Source organism: Puma concolor, chromosome A1 (genome assembly GCF_028749965.1).
Source record: "Puma concolor isolate L17-30 chromosome A1, mPumCon1.1.hap2, whole genome shotgun sequence".
Lineage (NCBI taxonomy): Eukaryota > Metazoa > Chordata > Mammalia > Carnivora > Felidae > Puma > Puma concolor.
The window spans coordinates 87,599,036-87,612,840 of NC_141667.1; the positions used below are offsets into that span (position 1 = coordinate 87,599,036).

A 13,805-nucleotide genomic window follows, 5' to 3' on the forward strand; every position below is an offset into this window, starting at 1 on the left:
TGTAATACTAAGCTGTTTGACTTTTCCCACAAAATCAAGGAAATGCCCATCCAAACCTCTCTGTGGTAACACACCACATTTTATGATCAAATTAAGCAATTATCATCTAAGGAGCTCAATATGCTTTAAAAGCATCTGTAAATTATCTGGTTGCCCTCTATGTGAAGTAAAAGTAATAACAGCACACTGCTTGTACTGCACAGATTTCTGGACGCGGTGTATAAGACAATGAGCTATCACAGGTAAATAGGTAACAAAGCCTATAAGAAATTCAACATATTAACCACTTGGCTAAACTCTAAGAGATACTAGAAAAATATATAATATGGTCACTGGCCTCAAAGATTTACTACCCTAATTGGGAAAACTTGAAATTTTCAGTAGGACAGAAATATTAAACCAGTGGAACAGATACACACACACACACACAAAGCATTAGGCAGTATTTGGTTTCCTGTCAATAAATCAAACACATAATGACTAAGTTATGTACTTATTTATCATGCTTCTCACTTATCAGTTTATGGGAATATCCAGGTGTCTAAGGTCATAAATGGGAAAAGAGAAGATGTGACTTTAAGTCTCTCAACTTTTCTACGTTTCAATTTCCCCAAACATAAAATAAAGGGGTTGATCCAGTTTGGCTCCAAATTTCCTCCCAGTGCTTAAGGATTGCAATGGTGTATTCACAGCCCATGACTACCTTACCATTAAAGGACCATACACCTAATCTAAGGACAATGTATTTTCTTTGCGGGTCCTCCCAGGTCACAGATCTTTCTGCCTCAGTTCTTTCATCTGCAAATCAGGATAATAATATTTGATGATTAAATAACAAAGCTTCTCTTTTTAAAGGCCTAGAATTCCTGTCATGGAATGCACTTTCAATAAATATAGCATGCTATTATCATTCATTGTGGGTACATGAACACAAGAGTTTAGCCACAGCTCATTCAGCTGTATATACTCTTTTTCTCTGGGTGTAACATGGCCAAGGGCACCTGCAAGTAGAAAGATCTCTTTAATACTTTAACACTTACCTTACCATATTATTTCTAATCATTATTTTCATTACCATGAAAGCATTTGAGTTCCAAATACAACTCATGTTATCATTTTCTGATGATAAGTGCAATTGGCATTCAATATTTGATATATATACAAAACTATAATTGCTCTTATTAAAACACAATAAATGTTGACTGATGCATTATTTCCATTTCTGTAGATATCAAGATTCAGTGTTGTTCCATAATTTACCTTCACCACATTATGGACTTACATTTTAGTCAAAGATTATTTCTGAGCTGATGTTTATAGGTGGTTTCAGCTTTTAATCATCACATGCAGTATAGCAGAGATGCTTACAGCATTCAGGAAAGATCCTTCATCCAGCTCTAACTGGGGAAATTTGGCAAGAAGTTTAAACTTTCCATGGCTTAGTATCATTATCTGTACACTGGGATGATACTATTTAATTTATGGTGTTGTCCTGAGTGTTAAATCATCTATATAAAGGGCTTCTCAGAATTCATTACATTACATTACATTCAGTATGGGGTGGCTGCCATCATGATTCATCATGAAAATAACGTTTATTTTTAGCATATGCATGTTGGCTACTTTTTTTAAAAGTTATAATGTTGAAAAAAAAACTTATAATTTTGAGACCCATCAGTTCAGCCTGAAATAACTCTTTTCAATCACCAGGTCTAAATCATTTATTTTGTAAATAAAGAAAAATCAGGCCCAGAAGGATGGATGAATGTCTAAAGTCACTGTAAATTAAAGGCAAGCCAAGACTCCTATCTAATTGCATATATTTAAAAGATTGTATTATATCACAGTTCAGAGTGTATTTGGCACTCCCTGTAGTAACTCACCAAAAAATTAACTGTTGGTGTTCATGTGTATCTTGACTAGAATATCTTTTTTTAGTGACTTTTTTTTTTTTTTTTTGGTTCTATCTAGCTGTTTTGATAAATGACACACAAAGGGGAGGAAAAAGCACTTTAGTAATTTAAGGTAATAACTTCAGAAGGAATTTTCAAATAATGCTAAGGTATATTTTTTTGAGCTTTATCCTAATGGTTGGTAATTATGCCCTCTTAAGATGTGATATGAGTAATTTCTAAAAGACTCTGCAGCCTACATGTAAACACATTACACACATTTCCCAAGGTTGTGGATTTCATGAAATGTTAAAAGCTGGTTTAAAATAAGAGTTACAACGAGTAAGTTAATATTGCACCTTAAAATGAGTTTTTGCCCCTCATGAACACTAGCAAAATTTTTTAGTTTTAATTTTAAGAAAAAAAATCAATTTTAAAGTAGTTGAAGACATTAAAAAAGTCTAAGCTTTTTAAAAAATATATTATCCTACGGCTCCAGGATAATTCCAAACTCCCTGAAATCAACATATCTCACTGAAAGTTCTGGGACCTAGTGGTTATTTTTTAACATAAGACCCCTTAGGTTTATTCCAACGTTCCCATCATTAATTACTGCCATTGATTATTAATTATCACGGCACGCCGTTCTCGGTCTGTTACTTTCAAAGCGGTTTTTTTAAAATTAAAGCGAGGGGTTCGGGTTTCAAACAGGCAGAAAGAGAGAAACTTTTCCATCTGCCCATCCACATCTCACCTTCTTTGAGATCAAACAGTTTGGGAAGGGGCGGCTGGTAGGGACGCCAGGTTCCCTGCACCGCCGCAGCCCGGGCAGAGCGGACGCCGAGGCTCTGCGGGATTAGCCTCAGCGCGCGGCGCCGGGTGCGCGCCCTGCCTCTCGCGCCCACGCCTCCACCTCCGGCAACAGGTGCGGGAGCAGCGACCCAGCGTGTCGCGCGTGCCGCGGCGTTCCCTTCCAGCAGTGGGATGTTCGCAGCACCATCCCCCAACCACAGCCTACCTAGCCCTGGGGACACCGACATCCGCGCGCGCCCTGCGGTCGCCGCCGGTCCCTTTCGCACACCGTCGTTCTGCCTCTTGCTCGCGTCCCCAGGCTTCGCCGGGGCTGCTAGTTCTCACTCCCGCTGTGGGGTCAGGACGGTGGCTCCATTCTCTTCCCCCCCTTTCTCCTCCCCCTCCATCCTCGGTCTGCTCCAATAGGACTCGCGGCTCCCCGGGCTGCGCTCACCTGACCAGCGGAGCGGGGGTGGCTGCCCAAGGCAGCGCGCCCTCATCTGCTCAGCGGGCAGTCAGGTCCGGGCTCCGGCGTCGAGAACACCCTGCCTTGGCCATCCCTAATGGTCTGTTCCGGCAGTGAGGCGCCTAAACTGACCTGCCTGCGCGCCGGAACCCAGGAGTCGGCTGGTGCAGCACAGCGGAGTGTACGGTTCGTGCCTTCTAGTTGCACCCCTAGACTAAACTTTCTAGTTTGTCCCCTTAGGCACAAGGACTCCCTCCACCCCCAGACTGGCGGGCACTCCGCCCTGGGTACTCCACTGTAAGCCATTCCCGGTTTTCTTTCCGGGGAGAAAACGCATTTACTACTGATTCCTGTTCCTTTCCTGACGATATTTATTTAAACTTTGAAGTACCCCCTGAGATGTTCAAATGAGAATTTGAGCATTAATCGATGAAACATTAAAATTAAGCACTCTACACTTACATGTACTTATAAACAGAGACTAAGGTCAACATCTAGGTAAATTATTTGCCTCATTTATAAACGAGGGTTAATTCCTACCTCATACAGTTGTTAGAGGGATTCGATGAATGAGATCGTGTGTGAATTGCAACGCTACATCTCACGCGTGGTAAACCCCAACAGAGGTTGGCAATTACTCCCAGGGTTTAAAAGTAAAGCTCCCAAGGTCAGACCATATCATCAGCACGTGCAAACGCCCATCTGCACCAGAGATTTTTAAAGTACGTGCAGCATTCTTAGAAGTTTCAAATCAGGGAGGAGGTTAAAGATTATATTAGCAATTAGCAGTCCAACACCACCTCGCCGCTGATTTTATGGACGAAAGAAATTAAAATACACGCTGACTGAATAGCTTAAAGGCGGAAAGAGAACTAGGTTTTACATCTCCTAATTCCAAAAACAGGGCATATGGGTACCCTTTGTAACGAATCTCAATAGGAATAGTTACTTTGAGTTGCAAACTGCTATCCAGCAGTACTGATTTAGAATTGTTATGGGTTGTTGCTGAACATCTCATCTCACAGCTGCAACAGTCAACAAACAGCTGGGCACTAAAGCAAAGATTATTCAGGCAAAAGGGTTCTGACACAGAAACTGTGTAGGAACGCAAATACTGCACTTGAAAGCGTAAGAACAGGTAGTGAGAAGAGCGACCTAAATGATCAAGGTGATTGAATAGCTTTCCTATGATGCTCAACTACAAAGGTGGATCTGGGTCTAGAAACTGTAAATCCATGGGGTATAGTGAAAGAGTCGACACTGATCTTCTTACTATAACCTACGGTAAGGAAACTGAAACATGGAGACAATTTAGAGTCAAAACAGTGAATCAATTATCCATGCAGTGATAATGTGAAACAGAAAAATGTAATATTAGAAAAATGTTCTCTTAACATTGTTTTAAACATGTGTTCACTATTAATATGCCCCATGAATTTACAGCTTGTAGATTATTCAATATTCTGTATTCAACCCACAGTTTTATCATTTTAGTCATGTGCTTAAAAGCTTTATTTGTGACTAAATGTTACTTTAGTTTATTAAGACCCTGATAAAGTCAGTGTCTATCAAACTACTCTGGCTTAATCATTGTTTCACCCAGTCCCATGATTAAACACATTCTCCACAACTGGACTTATTCAACATGCATTTTCACTCTGCATAGGATACCACCTTAGGCACTGTGATGGATTGAAATGAAAACTTACACCCACTCTCTTTCTCAAAGCTACCTCAGGGAACTAAGTAATTCATTAACAATTATTACTGAGTGTTTAGGAAGCAGAAGACACTGGAAGACACTGTGGGAAAAACAATGATCCCTAAAACACAACCCTAAGTTCACTGAACTTGCACTCTCTAGGGTGAAAGTTTAATGAACCCAAATAGGAGAAGATGCCAGGCAAAAAATGAGCATCCCAGAAAGTGCTAGAGATGTTCCAAGAGGAAGAGATTATACAGAATGGTGAAAGTTTCTCCAGAGAGCTGATGATCTTCGCCTTGAAAAATAAAACTCCAGGAAACAGAAGAAGTGGTTTTTTTTAGCACCAGTATGTGACAAGGTGGTGTAGATGCTACCAAATGCTGAAAGTTTTCAATGGATGCTCAACATACTTCAATCCAAACTCCTCACAGGGACTAAAAGGCCCATATGATTCTGCCCCCACTTTCCTCTCTAGCCTCATCTTATACCATTCTCCCTCTTTTGGCTGTACTCCTATAATACTGACCTTCTTTCTGTGGCTCCAACACATCAAAATCATTCCTGCTTCAGAACTTAGGCACAACTTTCCCCTCTGCCTGGTACACGTTGACGGAGATCTTCACATCGCTGCCATCTCTATCATATCCTTCATTTGAGGGGTAGCTCGACTATCCCTTCCTCAGAGGCATCTGCCCTGACAACTTCCACAGGCACTCTTACCCATTACCTTGTTTTATTTTCTTTATATTATTTACCCTAAAAAATAGCTTATTTGCTTATTTAGGTGTTTTTGTCCACCCACAAGAACAAAAGCTCCATGAGGGGTTCTATGTCTCTCTCATTCACTACTCTATACCTAGTAGCTAGAATAGGCTCTAGAACATAGTAGTAGAAATTCAATACATCTGGAAGAGAAGAAGGGAGGGCAGGCAGGACTATACAATAGAATAGGGTTCGGCGAAGAACCTGGAAGGCTGTCATATAAAAATGATTGCCAAAGCCTGGGGTGCCTGGGTGGTTGGTTAAGCGTCTGACTGGCTCAGATCATGATCTCGCAGTTTGTGGGTTCGAGCTCCGTGTTGGGCTCTGTGCTGACAGTTCAGGGCCTGGAGCCCGTTTTGGATTCTGTGTCTCCATCTCTCTCTGCCCCTCCCATGCTCATGCTCACGCTCTCTCTCTCTCTCTCCCTCAAAAAATAAACACTAAAAAATTAAAAAAAAAAATATTGCCAAAGCCTATGTCCCTGTACTTCACAATTTAATGTAAAAAAAAAAAAAGACTAATCCTATATTAAAATACAGATACAACTGAATCAGATGGAAACGTCTTCCATCATTTACAGCATTGAGAGATTTTGTGCTTCAAGTCATACTTTGTTAAGGAAAACAGAAAGGAAGTAGATTCCTGGGCATGTGGACATGGGAGGTGGCAGGTGCTGCTGAGGTGTTGAAAGTTGAAAGTTCTGAAGACAAAGGTGGCCTAATTCCTAATTCTGCTTCAATGCAGAACTGATGGAGTGTATTTTTCCCTGTAGTAATCTCCATCAAATCAATTTTCAGTAACTAAATTTCACGGAGTAAAAAGTAATTAGTTTCCTTAAACTCTATAAGGAAAGAACTGATGTCACACAGTTCTTCCTTCTTCAAGTTAGTTAGCCCTGCATACTCAGTAAGCCTTACAAATCTCCAAAGATCTTTGCAGTTCCTTGAAAAAGCTATTTCTCATATTTGACATTCTGAGTTCAGATATCTAAGTTTAGGCACACATAAGGGAATTTTATCAAAGGAACAAAACCAAGTTTAGGCAGTCTCCAGTTTGCTAAATTCCAAAGAAGTAGACGTAAAATGTTATCTCAAGAGTGCCCAAATCTGTCTGCCAGAGGCTTCTTCTGTTTGGGCTCCAGATCTCAGACAGGGAACAAATTAAGACTTGTCAAGAGTTTGCCAGACTTGGGCCCCTTTTTCTCTCCACAGTCCCATCAGACCTGCCTAGGCTACTAGTGCCCCATCTCTCCTCCCTTGCACACCAACATGTAGCACAGTTCTCAATAACAGGTAGTGTTTATTATCTTAGCACTTCATAATGGAAAAACAGAGCTTAAATCCAAGTTCTCAAATATCCTGGGTACATAGTAGTAGCTCATTAAACATTTGTTGGATGAATGATGTGACTAGACAGGTAAGCGAGGAGGAGGCCCCACTGCCAGACCCAGAATTAAAATTTGTGAGTGACAGTGATGACAGCACAGGGCCTGCTTGGGATTTTCTGTCTCTCTCTCTCTCTCTCTCTCCTCTCCTCTCATCTCCGTGACTCACACTCTTCCTCTCTCTCAAGATAAATAAATAAGCTTTTAAAGAAAATTTAAAACAATGAGCCAAAGAGAATAATTCCTGCCACGAGGGTATTCGAGAATCCATTTAATAACTGAGCATACTTGAAGCTGTTATTCTATTTCTAGGTCAGAAAAAAAAAACAAACATTCTTGAGCCTTTTGGAAATAAAAAGCCTCAGAAAGTCTGAGTGATTCCTTGTGAACAGTGTCTCACACAGGGCTACCCTTTAGTGTTACTACCTATTTGAACACTACTACAAACTGATTTTCATTTAACTGATCTCTTGCTTGCTAATACATAAAGGCGCACAGCCTCTGAGCTGACAGACCTTGTTTTTCCTCTTTTTCAGATTCTGCCATAACCCTACTCGTTACAGTGCATATTTGAAATAAATGCCTATTTAACCAGAAGCATTATTAGCCACACAGAATATGAACATAGACAAAATGCAGAAACTTTCTTAGCTGAATTTACTGTCCTATTCCACAAGGACATGTTGTATGTATTATAGCCCTGATTCTTTGCAAGAAATCTGGAATGTTCCATGTCCTAAGTCCTCATTTTTATAATGTGCTGTTTCTTTTTTTCTCTGCCTAGCTTATGATCAATATTTTAATCTGAAATTCACAACATCTGTATATTAAGTTTCTGGCTAAAGCTCTTGCATGCTCTAATCCAAAATCCTTACCCTTAACAGTCTTGCCTAGAGTTTCTCATTCTCACCGTCTTTGAAAACAACAACAAAAAAGGAAAGAAAAGAAAAAAAGAAACAAAAAGAAGCAGCTAACAACTATTATCAACATATGTACTAACTGGGGCTTCTGGCTTACTTGCTGTGAACATCTTACAATTTTATAAATCAACGTACTGATTGGGCCATCTCTCCTAGAACTGGTGAGTTAGTGAGTTAGTGCAAGCCAGGACCAAAGAGATAAGTACCTGACTTTTTTTTTTTTTTTTAGTTTATTTATTTATTTTGAGACAGAGACAGAGAGAGAGAGAGAGAGAGAGAGAGAGAGAGAGAGAGTGAACATGAGCAGGGGAGGAGCAGAGAGAGAGACAGAGAGAGAGGGAGAGAGAATCCTAAGCAGGTTCTGTGCTGTCAGCCCAGAGCCCAACATGGGGCTCAGTCTCACAAACTTCAAGATCATGACCTGAGCTGAAACCAAGAGTCAGACACAACTGACTGAGCCACCCAGGAGCCCCAGTACCTGACTTCTACAGAAAGCTGCTAAACACCGACACCAGATTCTGCCACCAGGGCTTTTTGAGAGGTAAAATTACAATATAGCACAATCACCTACCTCCATCCTCACCCCAGAGGGAAAGAAAAATCAGCCATGAGACAAGGGAGGGTCTGGCTTTTCTCTCTGCTCCTCTCTGGAGAGGGAGGCCTGGTAACTTATCCTGCTGTTGACTACTGGTTCAGGTCAATAGGTTCCTTGGTCTGCCCTGACCCTACCACTAAGAGGAAGGAGAACTAGGAAAGAAAGAGGCTAGGCAAGAGAGAAAGAGTGCAGGTTAGCAGACTCACTCTCACCTTTGTATGAGAATGTATAGATCTCCTACAGATTGTGATACCATAAAAGCTGCAGTCTAGCATAATATTGCTAATGCTTGACCTTAGAGAATAGCCGATGCAGTGAGACGATTCCAGAAGCAAGAAGTAGTGTACTTCCAGGTAGTAGCTGAAAAAGGTGGTTAAGGAAGAACCCACTTCAAGGAATCATGCAAAGGGGAGGGCTCACAGAATGCACAGAACTTACTCATGTGCCTTTGAGAAAGTTAGCATGCCAGGCACACAGGGGATAGCTCATCTGCATTATCCAGAGATCAGTTACAACCATAAAAAAGGGCACTGTGCCCATAAGCAGTCAAAGAGATAATTGTCCTTCTATTCTCCCTCTCAACTCTCAGTATTAGAAGAGTTAAGCCCTGAAAGATGGCCAATTCCTAACCACTAAACAACCAGTGAGACCCAGAAGAGTTAAACCTTGAAATGGAGGAGGTAAGAGAGGTATTCTAAAATTAGAATCACCCCCCCCCACACACACACACACAAACACGCATGTGCACGCTGCACACGTCAACAACTAACCATGCCTCCACCCCTTTTCAGGTAATGAGCAGGAGAAAGCTTTGATATGATTTGAGATTGCCATACATTGAAGTTGTGGAATCACCCCCAAGACGGTGGAAAAGAATTACTTACTTGACTTGGAACAGATGGGGAAAAGACTGGAGACAATAATATTTTCATGTCCATGTTTTAAGCTCATGTTTGAACCACACTGAATTAAACCCCCCAGTCAACTAGTTAGATAGGCATTTTGAAAGTATGTACTGTGGGTTTCATTTTGCCAAGCTTTGCAAAGGGCAAAACTCTTAGCAATTAAACCATAAATGTGGGATGTTTCCTTGGAAAATCACTAAGCCTGATAAAATAGTAAAAGACCTGAGTATTATCATAAATAAACCAGTTTAAATTTGTCTAACTCACTGTTTTATTTGATCACAGAACTTTTTTTTTCTATATGATTTCCATTGATAATCTTCAAAACACACTTTTGTTCCAAGAAGGATGAAAGCCTGGCTATGGGTCTAAAATCAAAGTCAGAAAAATGCAGTTTTTGGGCAGTTAGTGGAAAGAGACTTGTTTCTTTCGGGTTTGGGATCCTTACAGGTTGGAGCCATTCTTTCCAGGGCTGCAGGAGTTGTGCAACTCGTGGAACGCCTCTGGAGTTGTTCCCACCAATGAGGACCCCATGAAAAAAACAGACTTTATGATGGGGATGAAAAGCTGGGGGAGGCTTGGAAAAGTGAGAAGTGCTTCTAGATGACAAAAATTTTATATCAGAAAAGAGCTTAACATTGGAAGCCTAGAAGAACTGGAAGGTTTTAATCCCATGGCTCCTGACCTGAGAGGCATTTTTCACATCTTCCTATCCATGCAAGACTTCTTCTGCAGTATCCAGTATCCAACTTCTGCAGTTTGAAAACTGATACTAAAGCCCCAGGAAAACGGACATATTTACAGTTGTTTGAGGGAGGAGCCAGGACAAAGGAGAATGGGCTCACACACAGAAAGGACTGGCACACAGCTCCAGCAGGAAGTGATTTCACATCCTCAGAAGGAAAGAGGAGCGTGTCAAGCCCTGGTTGATTCTGGTTTGGCAAGTTGTGGCCGCTGACCACTGGGGTCCAAAAAACTGTACAATAAGCCAACTGGAACAGGCTGAACAGCTCACTGGAGTCCTGGTCTCCGTATTTTACTGTCTTGCCAAAGCCTTTGATTTTCCTGGACCTTTTCTAGACTACTTATGAGTTATCTATAGGTGAACAATTTGTTATAATGTGTCATGACCGTTTTGAAATCTCTAACTTCTGTGTCAGAGGCTTCTCGGTCCTTACATACACGAAGTGTAAAAAGAGTACTTCCTCCTTAACTTAAGACTGTGGTTTTGACAAGGTAGGGGTCAAGCCAGACTCTCACAGACAAGAGAAGTTGAGGTGACATTTTAGGATTTTAAACCAGATATATGATGACAACAAAACAAAACCCAATAACAACATGAAAACCTTTGTATCATTTGTTACTCGTGTGTGAAATTAATATTTTATTTTTTTAACATTTTTATTTTTTATTTTTGAGAGACAGAGACAAAGCATGAGTGGGAGAGGGGCAGAGAGAGAGTGAGACCCAGGATCCGAAGCAGGCTCCAGGCTCTGAGCTGTCAGCACAGAGCCCGACATGGGGCTCGAACTCGAGAACCTCGAGATCATGACCTAAGCTGAAGTTGGACGCTTAACCAACTGAGCCACCCAGGCGCCCCTGAAATTAATATTTTAAATAAAAATGTTAATTTTTTGTACTTAGTTATGTCTCCCTTTTAGAAATCTCTAAAATCTCGGGGTGCCTGAATGGCTCAGTCAGTTAAGCAACTGACTCTTGGTTTCTGCTCAGGTCATGATCTCATGGTTTCATGAGTTCAAGCCCCACATTGGACCCTGAACTGACAGTGTGGAGTCTGCTTGGGATTCCCTTCCCCCTTGCACTGTCTCTGTCTCTCTCAAAATAATAAATAAAAACTTTAAAAAAACTCTATAATCTCAATATTTAATTTTTCTAAAATTAATAAGTAAAAAGCAAAGGATGAATTAAGTATAATTTTTATGTTCTATTGTAAATCTTTTAAATCTTTATCTTCCTAAATTAAAAATGTTTTCCCTGAAGAAGTCTATTTACAAAACATATCTGAGATTTTGTAAAATCAGTAGCACATTTTCTATTTCTAAAGCCGTAGAAGACCAGAAATGAAAGCATTTTCCTATGATTGGGCCCAGATGATCCAAAGAGATACTACAGTGTAGGTAAATTGAGCAAACTTAGATAAATTTATTACTCTTTCATACTTCAGTTTCCTTGTCTATAAAATGGAAATTCTTATGATACCTACTAAATAGAATTGTGCACAGATTGAATGACATAGTAAATTCTGGTACATAGTAAGATTTTAATAACTGGCTGAAAAGCACTGAAATAAAATAAAAAAAAATTATTTCCCTTTAGCTGTATTATAGTACAGTTGAGAAGGTTTTTCTTCCAAGTTAACCATTCCAATAACAACAACACCACAGTGGTAATTATATATAAATTAATTTATAAATTTATAATTATATATTTTAAAGTTTTTTCCCATTAAAATTTTTTTTTAATTTTTTAAAATGTTTTTATTTATTTTTGAGACAGAGAGAGACAGAGCATGAGCAGGGGAGGGGCAGAGAGAGAAGGAGACACAGAATCTGAAGCAGGCTCCAAGCTCTGAGCTGTCAGCACGGAGCCCAACGCGGGGGGCGAATTCACCGACTGTGAGATCATGACCTGAGCTGAACTCAGGTGCTTAACCGACTGAGCCACCCAGGCGCCCCTCCCATTAAAATTTTTAAACCACTTCTCTTCATGCTATAATGTGGTTGTATCTGTCTTTAACATAACTAGATCTCTTTTATACTAGTAAGGAAACCCATACATATGTATTGTTAATAGCTCCATCAAATGAATATTAAGGTCAAGTAATAGCCAAGTGTACATATTGCTTTGTAACAAATAGTCCCATCTCTTTATAAATTGTAAACATATGCAATAATAGTATTTTATTACAGATATTGTATCTTATTTTTATTATGGCCATATGCAATATTTTATTACATTATTTAGCAAAGAATATATTTAGTACAATTTTATGTCCAGTGGGAAATATTTTAATTCTTAACTTCCGAAGTTAAAAATATTTCTTTCTCAAGAAATCTGTTTATAAAACATTCACCAAAAATGCTACCCAAGACTTTTTTAGATTAGTAATAGTTTGTATTTCTTAACAAGAAATATTTGTCAGACAGTTTTTCTCCTATTTTAAAAAGAATTTCTCCATAAGTCAGCTATGAATGCATATGGAATCTTTAATCCTTTAAGAGCAGCTAATTAAATCTTTCTTTCCTTAGCTGCCTCTGGGATAGGCCCGCTGTGTGTGGTACTTCCCATGGTTGGTCATTTTGTTTTAATGGCAGGGGGAGGAAACCAGCAAAGCGCCGTAACCACACTGCATATCAAAATGTCACCATGGCAGCATTTGTCCACTTGTCAGAGTCCTTCTGAAATGACTCAGCCATTCATTTTGTTGAATCAATATTAAAGCTTTTGAGATTTATTACTTGAGGTTTGGGAGCAGGCGAGGCAAACAAATCCTTCATTCCTAACATTGAGTTCTAGTTGGGCCAAGATTATGATTTCTGTCTGCACATGAGGATAGATTGTAAGGTTTCCACTACTTGCATAATTATCTTGTAATAAGCTTGTATTTACATGTCTGACAGTACAGTGAAAGAAGAATTTAAAGTTTCCAAAAACATTCTGTGGGCTGCGGTAAACTTACCAAATGCTAAATTCAAATAGCTAATTCCCTGAGAGGTGTCAGGGAGGAGGGCAGAGAGGAGAGATGTAATGCTTTTGATATAAAATCTTTAAATCTTTGATTTAAGATTCTTTAAATTCCATTTATATATATCCCACCTTGAAGCATAATTAATAAAACCAGGATAAGCATGTTATCTATTAAATCTTTCTATTTAATAATGTCCATTGACTAATACTTTCTCCATTCATCAAATATAAAATTCTAAAATTGGCTTTTTCTACTTAAAAATACCAAGATTTCAGGATGCCTGGATGGCTCATTCGGTTAAGCATCCTCTTCGGCTCAGGTCATAATCTCAGGGTTTGTGAGTTCAAGCCCTGTGTGGGGCTCTGTGCTGACAGCTCAGAGCCGAGAGCCTAGAGACTAGAGCCTAGAGACTAGAGACTAGAGACTAGAGCCTAGAACCAAGAGCAGAGAGCCTGGAGCCTGCTTCAGATTCTGTCTCCCTCTCTCTATGCCCCTCCCCCCACCCACGTGCTCTCTCTCTCTCTCTCTCTCTCTCTCTCTCTCTCTCTCAAAAATAAACATTGAAAAAAATTGTAAATAAATGAAAATACTGAGATTTCTTCAAAGACAGTTTGATAATTACGTAAGTTTAGTTTCTGGTGGTTTGGGTCACAAAATGAACCTGCTTTCTCAATC

At 39.8% G+C, this 13,805-nt stretch overlaps 1 protein-coding gene across 4 annotated transcripts in view; it reads right to left on the bottom strand.

Moving 5' to 3' along the window:
* Positions 1–3,066, bottom strand: part of ADGRV1 (adhesion G protein-coupled receptor V1) — a 567,138-nt gene extending 564,072 nt beyond the window's left edge. For all 4 annotated transcript variants that reach the window (XM_086696839.1, XM_086696829.1, XM_086696845.1 and 1 more), the window contains exon 1: positions 2,911–3,066. In XM_086696839.1, the coding sequence (XP_086552965.1) occupies positions 2,911–2,932 (22 nt within the window). In that variant the 5' untranslated portion in view covers positions 2,933–3,066. The remainder of the gene's footprint in view (positions 1–2,910) is intronic.
* Between the last annotated feature and the right edge of the window lie 10,739 nt (positions 3,067–13,805).